At 33.2% G+C, this 17611-nt stretch overlaps 1 protein-coding gene across 1 annotated transcript; it reads right to left on the reverse strand.

Moving 5' to 3' along the window:
* Positions 1 to 3576: 3576 nt before the first annotated feature.
* On the reverse strand, positions 3577 to 7894 carry LOC122041187. Its single transcript, XM_042600794.1, has 5 exons — positions 7312 to 7894; positions 4997 to 7094; positions 4733 to 4793; positions 4435 to 4655; positions 3577 to 3903 (listed from the first exon to the last, which is right to left on the reverse strand). The coding sequence occupies exons 1-5, from the start codon at positions 7433 to 7435 to the stop codon at positions 3846 to 3848; spliced, it is 2562 nt and encodes an 853-aa protein (XP_042456728.1). The 5' UTR covers positions 7436 to 7894; the 3' UTR covers positions 3577 to 3845.
* Positions 7895 to 17611: the final 9717 nt, after the last annotated feature.

Raw genomic sequence — 17611 nt, forward strand, 5'->3', positions numbered from 1 at the left:
TATATATATATATATATATATATAAAGTGGCCCCTACATAATTTGAATTGATTTAGTCTTTCACGTTTCATAATTTCGTATTTACTAAAAAAAAAGGGTGTTGGATGACGTTTTGATATTTGCTCAAATTTATTATTTTTATGAAATGCCTTAGAAAAATTAGAAATGGCTAAAGTTACAAGAGGATGAAGCGCGATATTGATGCACCCGTGAATTATGAAAGTGAAGGGTCCCCTGTATTTCAAAGAAATGTAATGATGGTATGCAAATAAATGGACCACAGTCGGTTCCTTTAGAGTACATTATACGGTTTACGAATTAGTGTAGTTTATATTTACATGAATATTTACGTGAATAACTCTAAGGATACCTTTAGTTCCAAGTTATTATTGATAATCTTAATTATTCAATTAAGATTATCAATAATAATCTTATTTAGTTCAGATAATGAATAATTTTCGAGTAATTTTACATGACCGACTCACTAACAAACATCAGTAATCTGGGAATACAATCCGAAATGCGATTACCAGAAATTTCTAGGGGTTTTCTTGATTCCGGTTATAGTCCATTCAACAGCGTCGTTGCCGCCGAACACCACCGTCTTTCGCAAGCATCGCTCCGCGTCTTCTCCTCTTGGCCTCGACTCCGCCCTCGCCACCTACCTCACTTCCCCTGCCGCCCCCGTCGTCGACCAGGCTATTCGAGAACTCTGCCTCCTTGTCAAGAACGGACTCCTCACGACATCCCAAGCCCTCATTGAGCTCCATGCTGCGCTCGAAGGCTGCCCTCTTGGCTTCGTCCCGTTCTTCGTCAAGGGAATTGACTTCCTGGTCTGTTACTACACCCCTTCGTCAAGGCAAGCGAGGCTTTCTTAACTTACACTCTTCCATCTTTGAGTTAGCATTTACCTGATTGCCAACTTAAGCATGACCAAGTGACTCTCCTGGCCTCCAAGGAATGGCTTGCGCAATCTTTGGGATAACATGATTTCACATATTTCTCTCGATAAAGCCTGGACTTATTTTCTATTGATTGATCCACCACTACATAACTGCATATAATTGCTTAACTAGAACAATACACAAATATTTAAGTCGGCTTAAAGCGCCATTTGATTGCTATTAATCTTCATATATATTGTTCAAACATAGTTTTATCTTCTTTTAATTGTTTTTCCTTTGATGTAATTATAATCATCTGGATTGAGCACATATAGGAACAATACCAATATGCAAAGTGAAAAATAAAATGCATCTAATTGCTTAATGAGAATAGTATACAAATAGTTAAGTTGGTTAGGTAGCTTTGCTATTTTTTTGGTCATCTGATGTGAATTTTGGGTTATTTTGAACTCTATAATGATTCCTTTATATGTAGTTGTCCCCAGTCAGCCTGATTGGGTACATTTCTATTGTTCATTGTTTAATGGTTTGACCTGATTTAGAATATCCTTATCTTCTTTGTTATGTATGGTTTTAGTAGTGGAATTGAATGTATCTAAATCCTAAAACCCCTTGTTTCTAAGGCTAAACATTTTTTGCTAGGAAACCACTTTATCACTATTCGTTCAGGCATCATGTGTAATTGATTAAAGTGGTTTAATTTATATTTTAATATATTTATCTATCCCATTCTAATTGAACCACCATCTAATTAGTTGGTCCACTGACCACTGGTCTGATTGTTGACCCATAACTTATTTTATTCCTACTATACCTTTCATGAACTCCAGAGTGGTCACTGATCATAAAATAGTTTGGAATTTATTTCTGTGGCTATGATCTTTTTATCATGAGTTGGTAATGTCTAAAGTCCTATTTCTGTCTCAAACACCTAGGTTTCCTTGAATCCATATTTTTGCTCTGTTTTCATCTGCAGACATAGTTTGTTGGGATTCATTCTCTCTAATAGAGATTTTGTGAACATGGATTTTGCCTTTAGAAAAAGCTTAAATAGTTCAACATCAAGGATTTATGAACCTAGTGAATCCTTTTTGTTCATGGTTAAGTTTTTATTTTATTCCAGGAAAGCTGGAAGCTGCTGAATTAGCTGGTGCAGCTCTATCAACCCTTGTTTTTACTCCCAAGGAAGTGAATTCCCAAGCAACAAATACAGCAAAGATATTAGCACTTCAATTTAGTCCTTATGCTTTTGTTCCACTCCTGTCAATTCCATTGGCGTGCTACGATTTGCACAAATACATGAAGATATATATTAGCACTATAGGATTTGCGGAAAGTACATGCTGCATATGAGAGAGCACTGGTGGAAATTGCTGAGTCTCTTCATGTATCAAGAAACATTTTCATTGCACTTCTTGCTCTTCAATGATGGACGCCTTTCATGCATAACTGGCTGGAAGCAATGGTTACTTTTGATGATGCTAAATCATCTTTTCTCCATTCTACAATAGTTCAAAATTTGCCAATGATATCTTGAAGGTTTGTCTAGTAAATGCTTTTGTTAAACTAGTGTTTATTTGTTTGTTTGTTTTATTGCAATATATGTATTTATATTCTTATTAAGACATTTTATTTATTTATATATATCACCACTAATATTATTATTACTATTACTATTATTATTATATTTTATTTTATTAGTCGGTGATTGATACAATTTCCTATACTAAGTTATACACTAAAATCTCCAAACAAATAAATTTTTATTGTATTACCTAAGATTCAATCAAACAATAGTAGGTTAAGTTTTATTTCCAATAACCGAGTTATGTGATTATCTGGTAATCACATAACTAAAGTTATGCATGATAATCTTGAACCAAACACACCTTATAAGTCATTGGGGAGAACCACTGTAATAGGACAAAATATCATCCATAATTTACCTATCTGTATCTATAATTGTCAAATACAATATCTTAATTTGCAATCTAAATGCTCATGGAGTCACACCAACTAGAATAACGATTATTCTATAGACTAATTCTAATAGAGAATTTTTAAAATAGACATTAGAAATCATCAAACAAAGAAAAATTCTTCTCTTGATTTAATTGAATAAAATAATTCAAATAAAAATAATGGCTTAACATCAACTAAATAAATATTTAAATAGTCTCAAAATCCTAATAATACATAATCTTAATAAAAATGACTACAATTATTGGGAGTCTAAAAGATTTTAAACAACTTTCTTGAGCATAAGATTGGACCATTGGGAGTTACACCTTATAACAAATGTAGATTTTTGAATAAATTTTGATTTGATATAGTTACACCTTATAACAAATGTAGATTTTTGAATAAATTTCGATTTGATATATTAAAAATCCTGTAATTTAATCTAAGTAAAACATTATGACCTCTCTAGCTTTACTATTTCCCATTACAGTCCCCTTGCATCAAGAAGCTCCAACAGGTGCGATGTAATCATAAAGTACTTAGGAAATTAAACAAGAATATTAGAATTCAAATTTTAATATGGACAAATATTCTATTAGTTGACCTCTAGATGTGCATAACCTAAGGTTGATCATCTACCTCCAAGATTAGTTGGACGAAATTTGGACATGTATTATCAAAAATAGAAAAAAAAAAAAAAAAACTCATGGAGCAAACGGAAAAGTGCATCTCAATTTCATTAAGAAACCAAAGCTATTGTACAGACCTATCAGTCAACCTAAAGAGAAGGAAACCTACAAAACATAAATTTAATACAATAAAACAGTAAAATAGGAGAAAAAGAAAAGAACCTTTTAAATGATACAAATGATTGTGTGAACAAGAGAACACCACAAAGACAAATGATTCTTCTCCCTCAGCAGCTAAAACTTGTGCAGGATTTCTATCGATCAGCACATCGCCAACCTTAACTAGTAGTCACTTGGCAAAGGTCCTCAAAACCCGCATGCCAAATCCATGCTTCATTTTCTCAATTCTGTGAGCAATATGAAGAATCAGATCCAGTTTAAAACTATCTAAATTCAGTAAGTTTATCACAGATTGGAAAGAAATGTAGCTATGAAGCAGAATTGATGGCATGATTTGAAGATTAAGCAACAAAACTAAACCACAGTCTTGAGCCTTAGATTTTACATATTAGGAAGAAATTTGTTAGCCTACTTATAACAAATTGTATTCGAAATTTTCAAACTATAACACAGTAGATATTTCTAAATGAATATAACATGAGGTAGCACTTTGGCACCAATAGTTTTTGACTTTAGCTATGAGTGGAACATCTTTGGCATCTGAAAAGTGTATACAGGAAGTGATATCGATGGCAGCTAGAGTAACATGTCCAAAATGAATGTCAAGGAAAAATGATATAGAAGACGCCATGACTGGAACATTCTCAGTCCATCACTATCTTATGTCATTCACATGCCATTAAAGTCCTCATTTTTGGCATCTGAAAAGGAGTGATTTTGTCTAACGGAAAAATCAAGAAAAAGATATAGGATGTTACGTTGGTGCAAGTTTGCCGATGCTATCTAACTCTTCACTAGAGGATTCATCCCAAACTCTCCCAGAAATGTCGAGCATATAAGAACCAGTAGCAGTTGAAAACCCCCTACCAACAAGCAAATCCAGATCTTTTTGACAGAGCTCGCGTCCGTTAACAAGGATGCCAGTGTTTCCACCTGCACAATTCTTGGCCATTGGGTAATTGAACTCCTCAATGAATGGCTGCAAAAGAGATTACACAGTGAATCATATTGTCTTATAGATTTCGTACAATTTCATGCATGATTATTGTTCCTCACAGGAATAATGCCTTGGCATGGATGCCCCATCACCCCCCAAAATCCAGCGCGATAGTCATACCTGAAGAAAGGAGAAATTCAGGATGAGAAATTAGTATAGGATTGATTGTACAGAGCGATGCATGCTTGGATGGTAATAGCTGTTGGAATGTAAACAAGCCCAATAGATCACTTAAAATCCTCTCCCCAAACTATGAGTGGAACGCGTAGTGAAAAAATAAGCTGGTTATGCAAACGAATCATACGGCATAAGATGAGTTTTACCAGTAATCACCAGGATATATTGTGCCAGCTTGTTTTTCAGCCTTCTTAACTAACCGGTCAGGAATCGGGTAACCGTTGACTGTAACCTTAGATCTGTCACGTGTCATTGATTTATGGAACCGAAAGCTCTTCTTGATGCTGCCAAGAAATGAATCTCCAGCCTTAGCTGTTCTTGGCTGAATATTATGTTTGATTATCAAGGCTGTATCATCTCGAGAAGAAGTTACATCTGGAAATTCATTCACTAATAAATCCATTTTGGTTGCCATAGAAACATCTTTGAGTGAGTTCTGTCTGAAGTTACCGCTTAAGATTGTATTCTTTTCTTGTTCAGAGCGTTTACTGCAATTTCCACTTCCCCATCCATCAATTGTTTGATCAGCATGAATTGGAAGGCTCGGTGTGCGTGAAATAATCTGAGGTCCAACGGGAATATCTGCATAGTTAGGCACCCCTTTCTCCGAGATTACATTATCTGAGCTGTTGGCATGCTCTGACATAGCAGAAGTAGAAGAGATCCCTTTCATATCATCAAACTCATCTGTGTTCTTCAACCCATGTGCCCTTTCGATCATCTCATGATCACTGCTTGTAACAACACATGGTAAAACTAACCTTTCATCTGTATGTTGGTCAGAATTGCATGGGTTATAGCCAGCAAAGCCATTGTCCTTGGGTGAAACAGGCGATACTAGTGCCAAAGCAGATGCGACAAGTTTACTTCCATCACAGTAAACGGAAATGAGTTTGAAGCAAGCACCACATCTCAGTTTATTTGTTTTCTTGTTCAGTGCCAAAGATTTGCCAGGTAGTTCCAGAAGTTCAAAGCAATAATTACATATCACGAAAGGGGCACCACCAGTAAAGGAATGACACAGACGCCCATAATTCTTGCTGATCGTGGCCTTGCGATGTACCCGTGGCTCGTGTGGATTAGAAGGAATACTTCTCGATCTTGAATTACAACTTCTCGACCCCAGGATCAAGGGAGCAGCAATATGAGGTAATTCACAATTATCTGTAAAATACGAGACCTGATGACTCAATGTTGTTGAATGGCCTCTTGCAGCTCCTGAGAAGTGTCTGCCATTGCAATGAAGGCATAAACAGGCCGCTTGATGGTAATGTACATTTTGATTATAGAAGTTGGCACGATGATGATCCAATTGCCCATTAGAATTGTTGACTGGCCTCAATGGGTACTCCACAGCTAGGTGAAATGGAGCTTTTCTATGGACCAATGGATCCCCATACCCAGTCATGCTGCTCTGAGAAGGCGCATTAGCTAAAGAAACCAGTCTGCTCGCATTGTGCTCCAATTCTCTTGGAGTCCGACCAGAAGGACTTCGGTTTAATGAAAATGAACCATTAGGAAATCTATTGGCACGGGCATGATGGGTGTAGGAACTGCAGGAAGTTGTCGATCTATCAACCATGATGCTCATTTTTTGCTTGTCTGTGACTTCGCATGTTCTTTGCAACTGATCTCTTAATTCATCAAGCATTCTCAACATCTCTGCTTGGTCTGGTTCAAGGTTTTTTTTCTTGTCAAAATCACCATTAGGAAACCTACCTCTTGCATTCTGATAGTAGTTAGATGGACCTTCATCAGAATAACTATCAAGTTGAACACCTTTTCTGAAAGCTTTCGGATTCCAAACATTCTTGGCATTTTGGACTAATGCTTGCTGAGCATATAAAGATTTATCAACCAATTGCTCAGTTTCCTCTCCCTCATGTAAAATTGTCTCGACTACTGCTTTCCCATTGTTGCTTATACTATCAACTGATAACATTGGCTGATACAGGCCATTACTACCATACTGTTCTCTTTCGTTCTTCTCGATGAGATCATCTACTCCTGAACAGTTCTCTTTCCTCGTAGTAGTAGAAGCAGTAGTAGTAGTAGTTGTAGTAGAAAGGGCAATTTCCTCATGTCTTCCAAGTCCATCTGTATTGCCACCAAGATCAAGCCCCAAGCTTGCATCTAAAACCATAGGTTTGCTCTCTGAAGTTCTCTCAGAGAGCTCGAGATATTCGACCTTAGGTCCATCAGGTTTATCGGATGAAGGTTCTAACTTGGGGGGTGGTCCTTTTGCTGTATCAATGGTAAAGATAAACAAAATACAACACTGTTCAAATCACTATGTTTATAACAGAAAATTCACAATATATTTTTTCAACAAAAACAATCACTGAATTTTGTTGAGGTCAACAAAACCATATTGCAAGAGGACACTTCACATTTTTCGATCAAAACTGCAGAAATTACGCGACATCTTAAGAAACAAGACATGGAGAAGTCGGAGAATCACCTTGAAGAGTAGCGCCACAACCACCGCAGCGATAGAGCGAGATATCGGCGAGCTCCGGAAGAAGCTTCTGGCAATTAGGGCACCGCACCACTCGAACCTTAGACTCTCCTCCTCCTCCGTCCATCTGTCACCGCGATAACAAACCGTATCGCTCTTCCATAACCCTCAAAGCACTCAAACCCTCCAGATTAACGCCAAGCACCGACCTTTTGCCCCACCTCCTACAAATCCCCACCAAAATTCCAGCTTTCCATTCTCGTATCACCAAAAAAGTGCTCTCTTTTACATCACGCGCGGACGCGATTGAGCACCGAAATAAGAGGGCGATGGGATTTCCCAGCGGGACCGCGCCCGTCACGTCAAGCGCAGAAGGAGAGCAAAACCCGGCCCTTTCTCGGCAATCGCGAAAGGCGATTCCTCTTCTGCTCGGTCTCCACTTTACTTCCGCCGAGACCGCCCTTTCTTCGCCATGAGAGGCGGCAGGCGGAGAGAGAAACAGGCGTGGATTCGAAAGGAAATGGAGGGAGAAGACGAAAGGCGGGGTTTTGGAGGACGGCGTTGGCGTAATGATGTGGGCGACGACGCTCCTTTGGCCTTTTCTAATTTTTATTTTTCCTTTTCTTTTTCTTTTTCTTTTTCGTTTTTTTAGACAAAACTTTGTATTTTTTTTTGCTCCACTAATTTTAGTAATTTCCTTCAACACAACAAAAGGCAGACTTAGTGTGGTCCTAAATATTTGAGGGAAAATTTCACATTAATCCCTTTACTTAAAATTTTCACTGTTCAGGTTATTTAATTGAATAAAATTAACTATATAAGTATTGTGGTTTGGCTAACCCTAGATGTAGGGTCTAGTTAGAGGATCGAGCTATATAGTTTAGTCGATTCGAAGGGTTTAGACGAGGTGATAGACGTTTTCTAAACATGAATTTGATAAAATAGAAAATAGGAAAGATTTATCGTCAAAATTACAACACAAATATAAAAGAAACAAAATAGACGATGAAACTGAACATAGTGGATTTGACATTCCCTTTGCGTCTCCACATGATCCTGAAAAGATTTGATATGGAGATCCAAAATGACTCAATCTTACCGGACGATGTCCTATTTATAACAATCAACTCAATTCTATTATCAATTCACTGTTAATAGATTATATATATATATATATATAATTCACATCCAATAATATAAACTTATAATTATGATTAATTAACTCACTGTTACAAAATAATATGTCAGTCCACTAAATAGTGAGGTGTTACACCTTTGGATCAAAATATTTGATTAGTCTAGGAATTGAGATTTATATGCGGTATAATTTGATGTGTAGACAGGTGCATCTTCTTTTAAGACTTTAACAAAATATTTATGATCATAAAGTCTTCAGATTCCACTGAGAAATGGTGTTTTTTTTCTAAAGTTCTAGCCACATTTTCTTTTCTCATCCCACAAATTCTCCACCTATCACATTCTTGACCCAAAATAATAATAATAATAATAATAATAATATAAAAGAAAAACTTACATCATACGTTAGTTGATTGAGAATCATGACTTAAAATCAACTTTAGCTTTTCTCCATAGGATGCTCCATCAACTCTGTCTTTCTACTCTACTCCTGCATCATTCAAGAAATTCCACAAAATAAAATAAAATAAAATAAAAATAAAAATAAAAAATAAAAAAGGTTTCATCGTTCTTTCTTGATGAGATTGGGCACTCACAAAGAATGGATTTAATAACCCACATTAAAATAAAAATAATAGAAATAAAAAAAAAAGATAAAATTATATCATTCATTTTGAATGGTGGAATCTGCTACCCCTAATAATATTGCATCTTCAGTACCCGCAAATCACAATCCAAAACCATTAACCCGTTAAGATTTGAGAGCTTAAAAACTATCTAAATAGCATAGATAATGAAAAAGAGAGGTATAATCAAATTCATCATCTAAATAGCCGACACAAATTTTAAATTCATCTCATCTTCTATATTTTTTTACCACTACTTAGACATTCGAGAGGGGTCTCACCAAGGACCTCCCGACGAGTCATTTGACAATGTTATTCTCACGTAGTCAATTATGTCACTAGAAGAAAGTATGACATATTTTTACTGCATCCATGCATTTGGATCAAGACATAATCTTTACCTTTTAACACTTATCCCACTTCTTTTATTTGGACTCAGATTGAACAGAAGGTGTTGAAGCTGATGTTACTCATAGATCAACCGAAAATATGCTTTGCTAATCTTTACCATCAATCACCACAAATAAACTGCCATTTAGAAATGGAGTTAGAGACGGAATTATATTTCCGTCTCTAGTTAGAGATGGGATTATAATTTCCGTCTCTATTTTGATTGTTTGTAATAACAAAGTTTAATAAGTAAACGTTAGCGACGAATAATAAATATTCTGGCTCTAAATAGAGATGAACATTTTAATTTCATCTCTAACTAGAGACGGAATATTTTTTCCTAATCAGACGGATCTAACCCTAAAGCATGATATTAGTGACAAAAATAATAATTCCGTCATTAATTAGCGATGGAAATAATTAGTTCCGTCGCTAATTAGCAACGAAACTATTATTTTCGTCGCTAATATCGTGATTTAGGGCATATCGTGCGTGCACCTCTGTTTGCCTCTCCACCGCGCGTGTCCAATGGAACCTTTCGGCGATTGTCCCCTCTGGCGACCCTTGCTTGGCCCTGAGCTTACGACGACAACCTCTGCTGGCCCTGACCTCAGCTGGCCCCCAGCTCGTGGCGACGACCTCCGCCGGCCACGACCTCAGCTGGCCCAAGCTTGACCTGCCCCAATGTTGTGCCAGGGAGCTTGGCCGGCCCTGAGCTTGTGCAAGCGAGTCTGCCCGGAGATCATGGTAGCGGGCTTGGGCCGACTCAGGCCTCGCTATCGCTCATGCTGACGCTGAATTAGCCGACCCTCTTGGCCACCCTTGAGCTCCTGGCTAGGAATTTGTTGCTTCTAGGTTGTAGAATTATATATATTCTGGTTGATTTTTAACCTAGTTTAGCAAGTTGTAGAATTTTAACCTAGTATCATTGCTTTGAAAGGACAACTTCTTAATTATATACCTAATTTTTTATATTCATTGTATGGTTTGTGAATACATTGAATCATGCATGTGTGTAGTACCTTTATTGTATTAATTGCACACTTACAAGGTAACCAATTTTATGTCTGTTAGGATACAATGTACATAAACAAAGATTGGATGTACAATAGATTATAAAATGGATTTATTTGAGATGAATATTTTACTGGAGTTGAAGAGTTTGTGAACTTTGTAAAAAGTCATCCAGAATGTATGGATGGTGTCACGTTATATTGTATGTGTTGGTGTGGTTAGCACTAACGGTCTAACTCAAGTTTTGATAAATGACAAAATATGTTAAATTAGTTTCGTTGTTATCTAACACTCTGATCGAGTGTGCAGGAGAAGTCCAGACAGGTCGACGGGCTGACATGATATCTGGCACGAAGCCCAGCTAGGTCGACGGGCCGACCAGATAGTTGGCACGAAGTCCAAATGAGTCGACGGGTTGATCGGACGTTTGACATGAAGTCCAGCTAGGTTGACGGGCTGACCGGATAGCTGGCACGAAGCTCAGATGGGTCGAAGGGCTGACCGGACGTCTGGTAGGTAAGTGAAGGTAAGTCACTGGAGGGGAGTGACTGTGAGGACGCATTCCCGGGAAGGGAATTTAGGCGCCGATCCGACTTAGAACCATTTTGAAACTCTAAGTCGAGATCCTGACTACATTCTGATCTCGGAGAGACGGAATTTAATTAATATTCTGCTTAATTTTAAACTGTGCTAATACTCTGTTTTACAGGATATATCTTATATTTGCCTCCGGACTAATGTTTTCTTGCAAGAAGGAATCTGCTGAAAAAAGAGGGTCCGGGCGCCCGGAGGTGAACTTTTATCCACAACGTTATCTCGCTATGTGGAGCACCCTGGTTGGCTCGGCTACGTCATATTCAGGGCGCCCCTGGAGGTTCCAGGCACCCTGAACCTCCTATATAAGGAGGGTCAAGGCTGAAGCTCCAACAACAACTCACGATCTGCTCTTCTGTGCTCCTGCAACGCTGCAAAAAGTCTTCGACAAATTACTAGTTAGTTTGAATTTTTTACTTGTCGGTTCTTTCATTCTCTAATAACTCCTGTACTTCTTTTTGTAATCCACATTTCGAATTATTAGTGATTGCCCATCGAAAATACCCTTATGTGCGGGCCTTGGAGTAGGAGTTGACACAGGCTCCGAACCAAGTAAAAATTTACTTGTGTGATCCTTTTCATTTATTCTTTCCGCTGCGTACTCATTCGAATTTTTTTAATCGATATTCACCCCCCTCCTCTATCGAACGCTTACGATTCAACAAGTGGTATCAGAGCCGGTACCGCTCTGATTTGGTGCAACCACCAATCAGGCAAAGGGGGGTCTTTTTAAAGAAAAATTAGATATCGTTTGTTCTTAAAATATATTCTTATGCCTTTCGTTTTTTCCCTCCCAAACCATTTTTGAAAACTTCATTTTCATCTTTTCACCATTGGTCGGTATTAGCGAAATCTCGCATTTTCAAAAAATTTGTAATAATATTTTTTTAATATTTTATTATTAAAAAAATTATTATTATTTTTTTACGCATATTTCTTTTCCTCCAGCACTGCTAATCCAAGACCAAGTCTTGGGATCTTTCTTTTATTTTCTTGTGTCCAAGACCAATGTCTGTTCTAGAAGGACGGAGCATCAACGAACAACCTCCATATGAGATGTACGAGAGATATGAATGATATGAATTCAATTTATGGAGGATATAGATGGAAAGCTTCATTTCCATGAACGACTTTGATAGTGGCTTGGCACTGAGAAGATAAACACAAAACTCAGAAGCAAAACAAAATTTAATAAAGTTAGTTTCAGATTTATTACCTAAGAAAGTTAATTGCAGGATAGGAAAAGTCAAGGATGGCCACGAGTTTTGGACCTATCTAACCAAAAACTATTTAAAAATCTTTTAAAAATTCTTTCAAAATTATTTTTAAAATCTTTTAAAAAATCTTTTAAAATTATTTTTAAAAAACTATTTAAAAATCTTTTAAAAAATTATTTTAAAAACTATTTAAAAATATTTTAAAAATTCTTTAAAAATTATTTTAAAAATTATTTAAAAATCTTTTAAAATTATTTTAAAAAACTATTTAAAAATATTTTAAAAATTATTTTAAAGATTATAAAAAATATATTAAAAATTATTTAAAAATCTTTTACTATTTAAAAATCTTTTAAAAATTATTTTAAAAACTATTTAAAAATCTTTTAAAATTATTTTTAAAAAACTATTAAATAAATCTTTTAAATATTATTTAAAAAAAAACTATTTGAAAATTCTTTAAAAATCTTTTAAAAATGTTTTTAAAAATTATTTTAAAGACTATTTAAAAAATTATTTTAAAAATTATTTCAAAATTCTTTTAAAAATTATTTTAAAAATTCTTTAAAAAATTATTCTTTAAAAATTATTTTAAAAATTATTTCAAAAATTATTTCAAAAATTCTTTAAAAATTATTTTATTTTAAAAAAATATTTAAAAATTATTTAAAAAATTCTTTAAAAATTATTTAAAAAATTCTTTAAAAATTATTTTTAAAAAATATTTAAAAATTATTTCAAAAATTCTTTAAAAAATTATTTTAAAAATTCTTTAAAAAATTATTCTTTAAAAATTATTTTAAAAATCTTTAAAAATTATTTCAAAAATTCTTTTATTTTTTTTAAAATTCCTTTAAAATCATTTTCTAAAAATCACTTTAAATGTTCTTTTAAATCACTTTAAAAGTTCTTTAAAAATCACTTTAAAAATTCTTTTGAAAATCATGTTAAAAATTCCTTAAGAAAACATTTTAAAAATTATTCAAAACTCACTTTAAAAATTCTTCTAAAAATTATTTAAAAATCATATTAATTGTCTTAAAAATTAATTTAAATTAAAAGTTATTTTAAAATTTTATTTTAACTTAGAAATTATTTTAACTTAAAAATTAATTTAAATTAAAAATTATTTTAAAATTTTATTTTAACTTAAAAATTAATTTAACTTAAAAATTATCTTAAAAATTATATCAAAAATTATTTTAAAAAATTAATTTTAAAAATTATCTTAAAGATTATTTCAAAAATCATTTTAAAAATTAACTTAAAAATTATTTTAACTTAAAAATTATTTTAAAAATTTATTTAACTTAAAATTATTTTGAAAATTAATTTAACTTAAAAATTATTTTAAAATTTAATTTAACTTAAAAATTATTTTAAAATTTAATTTAACTTAAAAATTATTTAAAAAAATTAATTTTACTTAAAAATTATTTTAAAAATTAATTTAACTTATAAATTATTTTAAAATTTATTTTAACTTAAAAATTATTTCAAAAAATTAATTTAACTTAAAAATTATTTTAAAAATTAATTTAACTTACAAATTATTTTAGAAATTAATTTAACTTAAAAAATTATTTTAAACTTAAAAAGTATCTTAATTTTTTTAAAGTAAAAATTATTTTAAATCTTTTTAAACTTAAAATTATTTTAAATCTTTTTTAACTTAAAAATTATGTTAAGACTTAACTGAAAAAGTATATTAAAAGTTTCTTTAGTTAACTTAAAAACTATCTTAAAAATTATTTTTAACTAACTTATTGAAAACTAAAACTATAATTAAAAAGCAAATTTAAAATCAACTCAACTAAAAATAAATTAAATTAATACTGATTAAATTAAATTTAAAATTTACTAAACTAAATTAATCTAGTTAAATTAGGTTAAACTTAAAACTTAAATTAAGTTAAAAAACTAAACTTTAAACTTAAAATTTAAAATAAAAATTAAAATTAAAATTAAAATTAAAATTAAACTTTAAAATTTTAATTAAGTTAAACTTAATCTAAACCCAAACTTAAAGTAAAATTAAAATTAAAATTTATTTTAAGTCTATTTTACTTAAATGTGATTTAACAATTTGATATTAACAACTTATTTAATTTATTCAATTCCCAATCTTATTTAAAAAAAATTAACAGATTAATTAATCTACTAATTTATTCATCTTTGAATTATTACTGACTATAAACTTAATTAATCCCACTTAAAATAAAAAATAAAATAAATATTATAACTAAGAGTGTCATTAAATTAATCAATTAATACAAAATTTAAGCTATTAAATTAGTAACAAATTATTTTAATACACCTAAATCTAAAATTAATTATCTTTTAGACTAGTTGTTTAATAAATGACCAATTATACTAAGTATATAGAGATAGTTATGTAGAAAAATATTGCTAACCCTAAATCCCTTAGAACACTTAGGTATCCAAACCCCAGTGTTGATTTCATAAGGAGCATTAAGTTCAGGGGGAGTATTGACGTCAGGAGAGGTTAATTATTTTTATACTTATTTTAAAATTAATTTTTGAAAAATACCTCTTTTTAAATCAAATTAAACCTAAATATTTCAGAAATTTCTTAGGATTTTTCAAAATTAGTTTTGAAAGTTAAAATCATTTTTGAAAATTTACTTTATTTTCAAATTTTAAACTTTTCAAATTCAATTTTGAAAAGTTTTTGAAAATTGGATTCTTCATTTTGAAAATTATGGTATTTTTGGAAATTGTATTCTACTTAGGCTTAAAAACATATTTTTGAAAATTTATTTTGAAAATTGGAGGTTTTAGACTCAGAGTTTTACTTAGTTAAGTTTTACAAACTCAAACTTGATTTTACTTAGTTATGTTTTTATAAACTCAAACTTAATTTTACTTAGTTTTAAAAACTTGACTTGTAAATTAAACTTAACCCTAATATTTTTTACTATCTTTGTAAATTATGTTTCCAAATTACAAAACTCTTTTTGAAAGATTAAGTTAAAATTACAATTATCCTTTTAAAGATAAACGTAACTACGTTTTGAAAAAGATAAAAGTTGAAAACTTAAGTCATTTTTCTATGTTATATTCCCCCAAGATAATCTGACTTACATTTCTAGATTATTTTTTTTTTTTTTGCATTTTTTCAATTTCAAGTTATTCTATGTTAATTTTTTGATGAATGCCAAAGGGGGAGGGTTAGGTGGTTAAGTTAGTTAAACAAACAGAACAAAATTTAAAAGCTAAACTTAACAACCTTATGCTTGTTTTTACTTGCATATTTATCACTAACTTAATCAGGTTGTCATTGCATAAAAAAGGGGGAGATTGTTGATGCGGTTAGCGCTAACGGTCTAACTCAAGTTTTGATGAATGAAAAAATAGGTTAAGTTAGTTTCGTTGTTATCTAATACTCTGATCGAGTGTGCAGGAGAAGCCTAGACAGGTCGACGGGCTGACCTGATGTCTGGCACGAAACCCAGCTAGGTCGACGAGCCGACCGGATAGCTGGCAAGAAGTCCAAATGGGTCAACGGGCTGACCGGACGTTTGACACGAAGTCCAGCTAGGTCGACGGGCTGACCGGATAGCTGGCACAAAGCCTAAACGGGTCGAAGGGCTGACCGGACGTCTGGCAGGTAAGTGAAGGTAAGTCACTGGAGGGGAGTGACTGTGAGGACGCATTCCCGGGAAGGGAACTTAGGCGCCAATCCGACTTAGAACCATTTCGAAACTCTAAGTCGAGATCCTGACTAGATTCCGGTCTCGGAGAGATGGAATCTAATTAATATTCTGCTTAATTTTAAACTGTGCTAATACTCTGTATTGCAGGATATATCTTATATTTGCTTCCGGACTAACGTTTTCTTGCAGGAAGGAATTTGCTAGAAAATGAGGGTCCGGGCGCCCGGAGGTGAACTTTTATCCACAACGTCATCTCGCAACGCGGAGCGCTCTGGTTGGCTCGACTACATCATATTCAGGGCGCCCTGGAGGTTCCAGGTGCCCCGAACCTCCTATATAAGGAGGGTCAAGGCTGAAGTTCTAACAACAACTCATGATCTGCTCTTTTGTACTCCTGCGACGCTGCAAAAGCTCTCCGACAAATTACTAGTTAGTTTAAATTTTTTACTTGTCGGTTCTTTCATTCTCTAATAACTCCTGTACTTCTTTTTATAATCCACATTTCGAATTATTAGTGATTGCCCATCGAAAGCACCCTTGTGTGTGGGCCTTGGAGTAGGAGTCGACATAGGCTCCAAACCAAGTAAAAAATTACTTGTGTCATCCTTTTCGTTTATTCTTTCCGCTGCGTACTCATTCAAATTTTTTTAATCGATATTCACCCCCCCTCTATTGAACGCTTACGATCCAACAGTATGTGTAATCATTCCAAATGTGGAAATAAAGCTTTCCGTGATGAGAATACTGTGAAAGTACATCTTTGTAAAAAAGGATTTAAATTTGTCCCAAATTATTATAACTGGTACTGTAATGGAGAGCCTTATTTGTCTCACCGTATTGGAACTTCAGTTGCTTCTTCATCTAACACAACTCCTTTAGGGGAATCATCATCTAATGAAAATGTAATACAATCAATGGTTTATGACGCTATGAATGTTGTTGATTATTCAAATATAGATGAAATACTCCAACACTTGAAGTTCAACAAATATATGACATGTTAAAGGCTAGTGAAAGAGAAGTATGAGAGGGATTCCGTCTAGTCATTCCCAATTATCAGTTACTGCAAGGTTATTGAACATCAAGGCAGAGCATCATTTTTCATAAAGATATTATGATGACATATGCCAATTGATATTTGAGTTACTTTTTGTTGATAACATAATGTCTGATAGTTTCTACAATACAAAAAAAAATTGGTGAGAGGTTTAGGTTTGCCAGTAGAGAAATTGATTGTTGCATTAACAACTACATGATATTTTGGAAAGAATATAGTAAATTGATTAATGTATCTTATTAGGAGATAGATGATGGAGAAATGTCCAGGAGTTTATTGCACTAATAGAGTCTAGTGAGGAGGACTTACAAAATGTTAATGTTACTGATTAAAATTCTTACATCTCACTAGTTATGCTCTATTATTCATTAATATTAAGCTAAGGTGGCGTTTGGTTTATGAGTTTGGGAATGAGGGAATGGATTCATTCCCAAACCTTGTGTTTGGTTAATGGGAATGGAATCAAGATTTTGGAATAAAATCCAAAAATTTGGATATGGATGAAACCCACCCCCTCCCTTGGATTTTGATGGAATAAGAATGTGAATTAAGTTTTAGACAAAAATATCCTTAGTATATTTGTTCAATTTT

This window comes from Zingiber officinale, chromosome 2A (genome assembly GCF_018446385.1).
Source record: "Zingiber officinale cultivar Zhangliang chromosome 2A, Zo_v1.1, whole genome shotgun sequence".
Lineage (NCBI taxonomy): Eukaryota > Viridiplantae > Streptophyta > Magnoliopsida > Zingiberales > Zingiberaceae > Zingiber > Zingiber officinale.

Excerpts from the sequence above, each read along its gene's own strand:
- LOC122041187 (XM_042600794.1), bottom strand. The coding sequence starts at position 7,435 with ATGGACGGAGGAGGAGGAGAGTCTAAGGTTCGAGTGGTGCGGTGCCCT. Across the intron at positions 4,656-4,732 it reads CATGCCAAGGCATTATTCCT|CCATTCATTGAGGAGTTCAA; the intron begins GTGAGGAACAAT and ends TCTCTTTTGCAG. Across the intron at positions 3,904-4,434 it reads ATCGGCAAACTTGCACCAAC|AATTGAGAAAATGAAGCATG; the intron begins GTAACATCCTAT and ends TATTGCTCACAG.